The sequence below is a fragment of the Nicotiana tabacum genome, chromosome 4, assembly GCF_000715075.1.
Source record: "Nicotiana tabacum cultivar K326 chromosome 4, ASM71507v2, whole genome shotgun sequence".
In the NCBI taxonomy this organism is placed as follows: Eukaryota; Viridiplantae; Streptophyta; class Magnoliopsida; order Solanales; family Solanaceae; genus Nicotiana; species Nicotiana tabacum.
In genome coordinates this window covers 17806506-17818941 of record NC_134083.1, presented here as the reverse complement: position 1 = coordinate 17818941, position 12436 = coordinate 17806506, and the positions used below count along the sequence as shown (strand labels likewise).

General features: G+C 35.8%; 1 protein-coding gene across 2 annotated transcripts; it reads right to left on the bottom strand.

Annotated features, from left to right (window-relative positions):
* Nucleotides 1-307: 307 nt before the first annotated feature.
* LOC107774414 (uncharacterized) lies at nt 308-8653 on the bottom strand. Of its 2 annotated transcripts, XM_016593940.2 has the most exons (13): nt 7270-8653; nt 6908-7042; nt 6624-6768; nt 5760-6059; nt 4475-4733; nt 3838-4004; nt 3634-3744; nt 2638-2689; nt 2438-2544; nt 2224-2352; nt 1947-2036; nt 969-1155; nt 308-862 (listed from the first exon to the last, which is right to left on the bottom strand). In XM_016593940.2, the coding sequence occupies exons 1-13, from the start codon at nt 8475-8477 to the stop codon at nt 828-830; spliced, it is 2925 nt and encodes a 974-aa protein (XP_016449426.1). In that variant the 5' UTR covers nt 8478-8653; the 3' UTR covers nt 308-827. The 2 variants fall into 2 exon arrangements, with proteins under 2 accessions (XP_016449426.1, XP_016449425.1); XM_016593939.2 differs by having other exon boundaries at nt 308-1155.
* Nucleotides 8654-12436: the final 3783 nt, after the last annotated feature.

Here is a 12436-nt window from a genome sequence, read left to right as displayed (position 1 = left end):
TTACTGTCGACTTGCCGAAATTCCTTTACGTCTTAGACCATTCCCTCACTTGCCACAAGGATCTCCTTTTCCTATTCATATTTTTGGTCAATAAGGAAAGCAACCAAAATCGGAGTTTGTTTCTTATACTATATCACTGGTGCTGAAAGTCAACTGTAGCGAACCAGTTCAAGAAGCTAAAAACACTAGTCCTATAAAATATCTCCATGTTTTTAATGTTACTGAAAATTGACGAGTTCTGGAGGATCAAACCTAACGAAGCAATGCGCCATATTTTATTTGACAACCCAAAGTCAATGGTAGAACATTCAAAAGAAAGAAGCTGATGTCTCATCTTCCACGAGATTCTTATTTCTTGTTCATAAATGACTTGTACATTGTCCTTATCTTTACCTTTACAATTACAATCATACATACATTCTCACCAAATCACCGAAACTATATTTCTATAAAACTAAAGAATGTTCCCTTTCGACTATAATCATAATACATTTTAAATCCACACCAGTGCCGGGGCCCTAAATTAATGAGGCATCAACTCAGAATCATTTGCACCAAATTCAGAAAGGCCGTCCCAGTATATCTACTCCTACATTACTCTACTTGAATGTGTTTTCCTATTAGATTCTAACAGTTCTCCGAGGAATCAACTTGATTCCATAGTTTCTCAGCATAAGCCTTCTCATCTTCTCTCTCCTTAACAACATAGTAGTCAGTAGCCTCAATTACTTCCTCCACAGGTATTTCTTCCTGTATCCACTCGTCCGCCTCTTTTGCTGCTTCATTTACCTCTCTCCCCCACTCAGTTTGCTCAAATAAGGCCTCCCTCATCTCCTGACCGGTTGCAGGTTTGTCTGCTGGTCTGTATTTTGGTGCAGGCACAACGAAGGGTAAAACAATATCATCTAAGTTTGTCTGCTGGTTTATTTTGCAATGAGCATCTGGAGGGGGAGAAATGAATAAGATACCTAGTTCATAGTTGCAGGCATGAAGTCTCGAACCTAAACTAGAATAATTTGTATTTCCATTAATTTTCTTGTCATGTAAACCAGAAACCGGACACCCCCATGCAGCTTCACTGAAGTTGTGTGATCCACAATAAACCCATCCGAAGGGGGACGCATCTTTCTTCAACTGAAATCTTCTTCGAGCAACCTGCTCACCTCATACAATATTTTTTTTTTTTTGTCATTAGGACTTCTAAGTGAAATACTGAACATGAATAAGAACTCATTATCTAAGTAGTGACTAACGCTGTTCAACCAGAGAAATGAAGGGAGAGAGAGAGAGAGAGAGCAATCAAATGTATGACTCTCTGACAGATAATGATGATTAATGTGAAAGAAAAGCACTCAAAATTATTTTGCTCAAATCTAAAGTAATTAGTGTCCACTGCTGTATAAACCAAAAAACATGGAAAACTAACAAGTCTTCTGATGAAGGACATGTCCATTTGTACCGGAAAAAAACAATGCGGGTTAACAGAGTAGACAAGATAAGATCAGCATAAACATCACGTAGAAAATCGGTGATGGCACATGAACCTCCATAAGGCAATAAAATCATTAAAGGAGAGTTATGAATGCAATTAGCGTCGGGGTTTTCCAAGAAAGTCGCACGAGAGACAAGCAAATAAAAATGACCTCCAAAAGCAATTTAAAAGTTGGGCATGAAACAAATTAACTCAGTTCTATATCTCAAAGGAATTTATCTGCAAAGCAACAGCATCATATAGTGAAGCAGCAAATTGGATCATTTGTATAGAACTGGCCCAAAACCTGAACAAGTCTCGAACAGAAGCAAACACTATCTGTACTCAACTCATCACATAGCATGTTAAAGCAGACACCGAGTTTTGATAAGAACCCTTATCATAGGACTTAACAAAATTAAATGTCAGACCGTGTAGTAGAACACTTATGCAACTATGTTCTGACAGCTTTTACCTTGACATGCATGGGATAACCAATTCTGTAGCCAGGAAAAGGAACCGCATCATGTAGAATGCCCATAGTTTTCAACCGATACCAAGTTTTCTGAGAAACAAAATATTGGGTAAAACTTTTTAGTTAAATTGCAGTAAATGATTGCTCAATAACTTGATAAGAAAGAGGGAATCCATTCTTCCAGTCGTCAAACACAGTCAGTTTTAAAATAAAAAAAAATAAAGAACTCAAGGACAAATATTTTTCAAGAATTAAGGGAGAGATCAAATTAATCTACCTGTGAAAAGCACAATATACGCCTGGATGCCAAAATTCCACTGCTCGCATTTTTCACTCTTTCAATGGTAGGAAAAATAATTCTAATGGAAGGGTTCCTCAGCTCTTGGCTCACACTCCAGCAGCCCCACTGCCAGAAAAAGAAAGGGCAAAACTTGAACCTAGCAATAATATATTACTCAGCTAAATCATAAAATTTAGTGGTGGCTACTCACATCTGGATCAGATTCCTCTGATTCAGAGAGCCTCAATGACCGCTTCCCACCTGCTGCTGAAAATGCAGCTAAAAATTTTGCATTGATGGACCCAATTGAGGATGCACCTTAACAGAACGGCAACAATAATCATATATGATAATTCTCAATATATTTTGAAGGGCAGTATGATAATCATCAAGTAGTCATAGAACACTCACTAAATACAAAATCAGTTTCTAAATGTTCCGGCCATTTGAACTGGCCCAAAACCTGAACAAGGTGCAATGGAAGGAAAAAAGTCAGGATTCCAGTTACTGTTATAAATAAAAATGTTATTTATCAGAAAAATGAAGTCTGTCGAACTTTACGCTCTGGCTGGTTGTTCCAACTCACACATAACATACATTTTGAATCACTACTATGACTCTTTTGCATGCTTCTTGGTAGTGCTCCAGTAACCAAGAAACTACTGCTCTTTTTTCCTTAATAACGGTGGTGTCCGGATCACTTGCGCGCACCTCGACTCCACTGGGTACCTGCTACCTCCCACCAACATAGGTACCACGTAACTCTATCAACCAAGGCGAGAAATCACCTTAGCATCAATCTCACTCAGGAACCACAAGATAGTTCGAAAGAAAATTGAAAAAATTGTGAAAGTGATGGACAATGCATTAAGAATAAAATTGGCTTTCTCGAAAAATTGGTGAAAGTGATGGATAATGCATTAAGAATAAAATTGGCTATTTCGTGTCTAAGCCCCATAAGCTCTTAGACTCTGCTATCCAAGGTAAACCATCACTTGAATCACTCCATGGTCCAAACAGAACAAGATGGTGTACACAGAAAATATTCTGTTTAGTGAAGTTAATCATAGTTGTTTTATACTTTTAACTTTGATTGAGGTCTACACAATTGCTACACTCAAATACAACTGAGAATAAGGGCCTGTATTACTGTGGATATCTCAAGTCTTCTATCTGCTTTTAGGCTGACAACATGAGAGGGGTACAAAGCATGGCTCTTAAAGGTAAGAATTTGCCACAACTGAAACGCAATGCCCATAAGCCCACAGCTGAGAATTCTATGGTCTGACACCAAAAACTGGTGACTAGTAGTCCACAGGCCCAAGACATAGTCATTATTCTTAATTGCACCAATGTGAAAATCAGTTTAGGTTTGAAAAATATGTCCAACTGTTTCAGAAAAATTACCTCTTGAAGCCGCCAGATTCCCCAACACCTCTGAAGCGATGCAATGAGTGTGCAAATTGCAGAAATATGTTCACCTCTAATAATTTCTGAAATGGCTGAAAAGGATGGACCCTGCAAGGTTATGATCTCAATATGACTACTAGACACAAGACAAATATGTTCAACAGCATTGTCACAGATGAACCCTACTAGTGGTAGGCATACCTGTGATACATGCAGTACTAACTGTACCTTGCTGCAGCTTCCCTCTAAAGCAGCACTAAGAACTTCACTTGGGAAAATATAAGCAGAAAACATGAAAAGACCACTGTCCGAGAGTGGAGCAACCCACTTCGCAAAATTCTTTGGAAGAAACCCAAGTTGAACACATTCTAGCACACAATAAAGCAAAAGAATTGGTTCAAAATGAATAAAAAGAAGAATAATTTTGGCAACAGAAGATAGCAAATGAATATTCATGCATACTTATTTTAGTATATGAGTTAATAGTCTGCCACTCTTACAAAGTGGACAAAAAGTAAGATGCTAACGAGAACAAGACTGAGCTCCTTTTCATTGGGATGAAGTAAAATACAAAATTCAGCTCTTATTCCTGTTATCATAATGTTGAGTGATTACGAGTTCATCTTCCAAGCTGCTATGACCATTCGTATGTCACAGCCACCACCACTGACATTTATAGTAAACTCTCCTCTAATTAAGGAGTCCGAAAATGCATCAAATCAAACTGACCCTAGTAATGAGACTTATCATTACATTTCAATACAGATATTATAGATTATAGTTTAAATAGCCAATCTTCCTATTCAAATATGTATATTTGAAGGGGAAAGTAATTTACCCCCTAAAGAGAGATTGTCAGGATTAGGTACGAGAATGCTAACAGCATTTGCATCGGCTTGTATATTTGGGTCTCTCTTTAGAATAACCTCTGATATTCCATATACATTTTCACCGCATTTCCGAAGGTAAGTTGCAAGTTTCTTCAGCCGTGCTCCATTAAGATCCACTGAAGTACGGAAGAGATGACTTAGACCAGCCACTGATGCTTCAACAGAACCGACTGACTTAAAGTGACATAACTCTGGCACACAATCACCCTACAGCAGTAGTAGTAGTGCACTTCAAACTTCAACATTACCAACCACACCCCAAGAAAATGCCTCCAGGCTGTCCCTTATTAATAGAAGTGAAAAAAGAGAGAAAACAATGAAAGAATACACAACTATTTGACCATATATAAGAGGGTATTCACAAAGCTGCACAGCTCATCAGATATGAAAACCCACAAGAACAGACCTTAAGCCTCCTATTATTAGAATTTTAAGGGTGGATTCACTCATACAACTGGAAGATACATCTTCTTAACATAAAATCAGAATGTAATGGGTGGGATTATTTAGATAATCTTCAAATAAATACCTTTTTCACCCTCAATCAACAGGTAGCTGTTCCAAATTTAAGATAATAGAACAAGTAAAGTCTTAACACAATTGTCGGGAATATATAGCTTAGAAACTCAGAGAACTCTACAAATATCTGTTCATTCCCCAAGGCAGATGAGAAAACTACTCCTCTTTCTACAGTTTTTTTGTAACAACTCTTTATTTGAGATACTTTATATTTCTCAAATCTCGGCCTTAAGATGTACTTTCAACTTGTTCTTTCACCAGAATTCCTACAAAAGCTAGAACCGAATAGTCACAGAACCATGTCTTGGTGAATGTGGCAGCACAAACCTTTACATCGTTTTGGGGGAAAAAAGTAAAGATATTTTGTTGCCATTCAAGCAAAAGCATCAGTAATTAAATTTCTTAATTTCATTTCCATATTGATGTGCATAGATATGTAAGTGCATCTTTTTCCCTTGCACTTCCACTTGCAATATTTTCTCTTACTGGTACTGTTTGATAACACCACAAAGTGTAGTCTAAATTAGGTGCAAGCTGACAGATCACTGTACTTAGGCTTTTATCTTTTCTTTTATACAACAAACAAACAGGTAATTCCTTTAGAATCCAATGCAACACTAGGAAAATATCCTCAGTTTGACTGAAAATAACCGTTCGAATATGCAACTGTATCAGGCATGACACCATGAATTCACAAGGACAGAGGTTACTGACCCCTAAGAAATGTTTTGGTTTTGATATAAAAGGAATGCGACTTGAGTGGATTCCAGGTACAGAAGCGACCAGATAGCCATCACTTTCTTTAAAATCATAGTTTGTCAGCTCCAGGATCCAATGGGCCTGACTAGGTACATCAGCTAACAAGGAGGCCATAAATCCAGCTAGCTGAGCAGCAAAATCAGATACCAAATGTCCATTTTCCTCTCCAGATATTGCTGTGAAAAGTGAGAAGTAGTCTGGTACATCCAGGCGAGGAAAATCCTGCCACCATATTGTATTCGTCACTCTGCACCACTGCAGCATTTGAGGAGCAGAAAACATTAATACATCTGGACAGAAACAGTTCTTAGTACTAACAGATAGATGATTAACAAATTCATATAAAATATTGGGTCCTTCTAACCTACTACTATAAACCTCATAAGGGATGGAACATGAGAAAGCCTGATTACTCCTCTTCAAAGTTGAGGACCATGTCTAATCTACTTTTTTCTTGTTCACAAGAATATATCATGGACTCTTAACTTCTACTTGCAGCAGAACACGACGTTGCAGGTGTCAAAAAAATTCTATATGCTCTACCAGGCAAAAATTGAGCATCCAACCTTACTACGAGCACCACAATCTTGTCCTCTTTTCCCTTTCTCAAACTTTTAACAGGTTATCAAGATTAATAAGTATACTGAGGAAATGGGAAACACAAAGAGAAAAAAAAAAAAAATTGTTCAGTGCATGATTCCAAAAAGGAAATGTGTTACTTTCAAGTTCACAAATTAATGAATATAATTTAAAAAAAGATCAGAGAGAGAAAATGAGCTTCATACAAGACTAGAGAGAGAAAGGTGATTAAGCAAGCACCTGTCCTGCCACCAAATTAGCAGATGTGACCACTACACGGAGACTATCTCTCCTTTGCAACACAAGCAACTTTGGGTGATGGCAACCAATGCCTGATTTCCTCAGGTCTTGACCAAATGCTATCACCTCAGGAAATGGAGGGTAACTGTTACCATGAATTCACTTGATCAAAAAGTTGTTCATTGTTCCATTCCAAAGCAAGTTGAGAAAATCAACCATTTCTAGTGCATGCTCGTGACCATTTGGCAAAACAGAGTGAAAAGGGGGGAAATATGTCAACTTACACAACAACTAGGTTTGGAAAATCTGGGTAAGGCTTGGAGGCTCTTTTATCAGGGCTGGAACTCCAACACCGTTCAGCATTGTGGCAAGCGATGGTAACAGGTAGATCAGCTGGAATCTCACAGTAGGACAGAAACCTATAAGAAAAACTCCATTCAGAATAAAATAAAAACACAAAAGCTACATATAGTCTGGACATAGACATTTTGAACTTTGTAATTGACTATGTTGACTGTATTAGTGAATCTTCAGTTTTTTCATAAGGTCATTTTAGAATTACCTTACAAGTTTCAAGAATGTCCAGCTTTTAGGAAAGTAACAAAACAGAAGCTAATCAAAATGCAACAAAACAAGTCTGACCTACCATGGTATGTCAGCAGTAAATGTTGCAATAAATAGCTGTTCAATATTCTCAATTGGATAAAGAAGCTCTGGCAATGATACAACATTAGGATCTTCTGAAAAAATTGGCCCTTCACATGCCAGTCGATTCAAAACGAACTTCTTTCCTGGAGGTGGAACAATGCCAATTCTATTCTTTTCTTTCATTACATCATCAATTTGACCAACAACCTCCTTCCTCATACATCCCAGAGATAAAACTTCTTCTCTGCCATTAGCATCGGACCCATTCTCATGAGATGCCCCATCGTTATTGACTTGTTCTGCACCCTTCCCATCGAGATGGCATGTTTCCACCTCAAAAGCAAGTGCAGCATCATTGTGGAAATCACATTCCCGATTCTGGCCAGGTGCATCCTCAACAATCGATACCTCTTTCCTACAAGCTTTTTCACCAGAATGTACTCCAAGAACACTAGCCACTGGAAACTTAAAATCCTTATTGACTCCAATTTTACCATGACATCTAACTCCCTTTCCATAATCAAGAATAACACGTTTTTGGATACACGACACAGGATGATTGCTACTTAATACCTCCCTACACATATGTAACAACACATTTGCTTTAGCAATACGCTTATAACTTGCATATCCAATTGGAACACAATCTGTGGATGTAACATCATTATCTCCAACTATATTTCTATCGACAACCTCCTGAACAAAGACAGCCTTTTGCAAACAAAATCCTAACCGTAACCCCATACAACAGGTCCTTTGACTTCCACAGCCAAGCGAAACTTCGTCACCAACATAGATATCCACAACCTCGCCTTTTGCAACTCTAACCCCATTAACAAAAACCCCATTCAGCGAAACCCTAGATTTACTTGAACTAAAAAATAACCCGTCAGACAAGTACAATTTATTGTTCAAGGGGTCAAAAAGAATCTGGCAATGAATATTACTGACTCGGCAGTCTTCAAGTATGAAATCACAGCGGCTGCAGTTACGGCCAATAGAGTAAGGTTTAAAGGGTTGGAGATGTATAGTATCACAGGAAGAACCAGTAGTTTTTTGGATTAAAGGAATTCCAAGAGGTTTAATTTGTACATATGCTGTATTTAACGCATTTGATCTAGGTTTCTTGCATGGAAGAAGAGAAAAATCGAGTCTATGGCGTTTGGAATTTGTTATGTGACTACAAGAATCTGAATACAATTTCATGAATGAATATACGATAAATAGTTATAATTCTAAGAAAAAACATGTGTAAGGGAGGCGAAAAGAATTAAGAGTACACAGAATTAGAAAGAAAGAATTGCAAAAGAATCGAAAGAATGGTGAAACCTGAGGAGTACAGAAGAAGCCAGGAAACTGTTCTTCCTTGAAATGCTCTAATTGAAAATTTTCCCTCCAATTTGATATATATATAGATGTATTTTGGGCTTTCCTCTAATTACTGGGCCTTCAAATGTTTTTAACTTGGGCTTTGTGAACGCTAATACCGCGTACATTTCCTCCCTCTTTTTAGCTATTCCAGTTAGTCCTTAAAATCGGGAGCGGCCCATTTTTACCACCACTTGATTGGGCTGAAATAAAGTTAGCAGACGGAATAACCTAAATAGGCAAATAGCCCAAATAGTCATTTATCTAACCATTTAAACTAAAAATAGTCGGTGAAAGTATAATATATACATAATTTATGTATTATATATGTATAATTATATATAATCCATATATATGTCTAGAAAAGGTAAATAATGAATATAACGGGCTATTTGTGTAAAGATCTCATTACCTAATCTAACATAAAAATTGACTCAAATAGTCACTGGATCAATTACATAAAGTAGCTAGCGGATATAATATATGTATAATCAGGAGAAAATGGGCCTACATGGCTATTTACAATGTTGAAATTAAGAAAGTATACTTTTTAAATCTCTTATGTGTAAAAGATATATTTCTTATGTGTAAAAGCAAATCTTCATGTGTAAAAAATATATATATATATGGTCATAAAACTAAAAATAAATTTGTAAAGACATACACAACCATTTGACCCGTTAAATCAGTATATAATATATGTATAACAACTGGGAAAAGTAAATTAAAAATTCGGCCAATTATTTATGTAGAGATCCCAAGAATCCACAAAGTGACAACACCATAACACGTCGATCAATTATACATAAAAGTAAATATTTTAGAACAGTAATAGCTCGAGTAGACTCTTAGGCAGGCAACTATTTCATGCCCTGTATTATTGATATATAATCATATTTAAATAAACAAGCTGAGTTTATGAAACATGTTTTTAATTAGATAAACGTGAGAAAATATGGCACGTAATACCCCTTCTTTCTCTGTTTTTCTTCTCCTTTTTTCCCCTCCAACGGTCTACTACTTGTCAAAAGTATCAACCAGGTGGGACATGTAGTAAGGAGAAATTCCAGTAGTCTGAACACTTATCTTTCTTATCTTTTGCTTTGGAAAAGCTCTTATAGTTTTTGCTTCAATTTCATTTGCATTACTAAAAAGTGTTCCTTTTGGATAAAACATGTGTTTAGTTTGTCGCTACGTAATGTAGCAGAAATTACCGAACTATGTCTGTACTAGTTTGTTCAAAAAAGAAAATGTTTTCCACCAGCTTTTGTGTTTCAAATTGACTATCTATCGTCCAACAAAAACACTTAAAATTTGTACCTTCGGATCGATATTGTGAGTCACCTAGCAGTACATCATAGTCAGGGCTAATGTAGAGTATTCTTTACGTGTTAAAAATTAATTAATAAGTACAAATAATAAATTTTAAACCATTAATCAAATGAGTTGTAATAGAATATTAATTTCGAACTCATAAAGGCAAAATCATGGATAGGCATATGATAGTTATACATTGGAAATTCTTTTAAGCAGGGGCGGATGCACCTTTAATGAAGCGGTGTCACACGACATCGCTTCGTTGGAAGCTTTTACTAAGTATATGTATCAATACTATGAGGAAACAGATAAATAGAAAAAAATGACACAACTTTATAGAAATTGTCTCTTGGTGTGTTGTTTGTGTGTTTGATTTTGTTCTAAGAGGTCAAAGGTTCAAATCTCAACTAGCATATTTTTTTTGTAAATACTTCAGAGAGCCTCTATGGTTAAAAATTATGATGAAATAGAATTGAACTCGTGATTTTTTCTAACTTAAAACTCAACAAAACCAATAGACTAAGGCTATTTTTTATTTAAAAATATGATAATTAAAGTTATTATTCTTGTTCTTTTATAAATTTCGACACCGCTTATAAAAATTCTTGCGTACGCCCTTACTTTTAAGCACGTATATTTCCATATATTAGTATTAGTTATGCCTATATTGATTGGTTCTCAAGAGTTGGTATAAAGAGCAAAATACATCTATAATTGTGTTTGTTGACGCGGTCACATCATGCAATGAGCATTAATTAACGTCATCAGTCTGAAAAGAAAAAGTGAACGTTACTTTCCATTACAGAATTGAATTACAAGAATAATGGAACTGTTCAATAAGAAGAATCCTTTAAGTCACTCAGCATGAATGGCGGGATCGAAATCCTTATAATCTTAAATGCAATTAATAGACCAGAGACAGAGAGCATTAATTGCAATGCAGAAGCTCTGATCTAGTCTAATAGAGCAAATTGACCCCAAATATTCAAATATTTTTTCTCCCTCGGGTTTGTTCTCCTCGCAATTCCAAATTTTTACCTATTAAATGCATAGAATTAGTATACTTGCTATTCTTTGTATATTTTCGCCCAAATAGAAAGCTTTTTGGCAAATTCGTGGTTAGTCATGAGCTGTAAGAAAAGATAATAACGAATAAGAAGAGGTTTTTCTAGCTAATTGCACAAGGGGACATTGAAAACATTTCAGTATATAGAATGTAATACTGTTATCAAAACAAGCATTATATATATAAAGGTCGAGCAGGAAACTATCATCGATGGATATGTCGGACGGAGTTTTATGCATGATCAGGCAACTATTATTTTGTAGAATCCAAATGACATTTTTTTTTATAATACTTTGGCAACGTAAAGTGTTTCCGCTATGAAAAAGATACTAAACTTTAATACAATAAAGTAAAAATTGAACGTTTATATGCAAAAGTATTGCGGTTTGGGACGGAAGCTGTGATAACACTTAACAGACATGATCTTTTAGGCATAGGATTCTCACAAGTTCGCTTTAGTTCTAAGTTCTAACATTAATATTTACCAGATTTGGAATACAGACATTTCAATACAAGAAACCGCGTTTTAGCGAGTATTTTTAGGCCTTATAGAGCAGCAGCCCAAAGTCAAATCTCTGTTCGTTGACGAGTCTATCTTTTCATATTTGGTCAACCTTATAACCCAACAAAGGTAGAGAAGAAATGGTAAGGCCCGCCCCTTTATGAAGAAAACGTATACTAGTAATTTTTCCTTTGCTTCTTTTACAGTTAAAGAAAGTGATCCATTACATTTAACAAGGGTCGGTGTTGCACTTTTTGAATTTGGAAATAGCATACAACAGCGATCAAGTACTGTTTTTGTGAGACATTAAGTTGACCTGTTCAATCCAACTACACATATTTGCATTGTTAAAGTTTGTTTTCCCTAATTCTTATTATTGCGAAGTCTTTTAATTAAAAGTAGTAGTAATTGTTAAGCATTTAATTAACCTTTAAAAGAGTTTACAGAAAGTGCACAACAAAATTATTGACCGGGAATTAAAGGTCGATAGCACCTTTATAATGTGATTTTTAACTTTTAATAACTTTATCACTAAGTTACTAGCTACACGATTATAAAAAAAAGTCACCACTCAATCCCACTGCAATCTCTAGTAAAAGAACCGACTTTACACTTTTCGCTTTAAATTGTATTCCTAATGAACAACGTATTCTTTCTTGATTAATTCCTTTTCTTTTCGCCAAAACTCTACAAATGCCTTGCATTTCACACATTATAATAGTTAGCAAATTGCATTTTTATTTACATTATAAAGAAAATGAGTCCACTTCTCAAGTAGCATTTAAAATCCATTTCATACATTATAGTTGTGAATATGAAAAATCTCCATCTCCGCAGTTTTTTGACACACAAAATTACAGTTGCCTACGTCAACCTTGAGGTTGGTAGGATACTCTAGATTCGTTGCTAGCA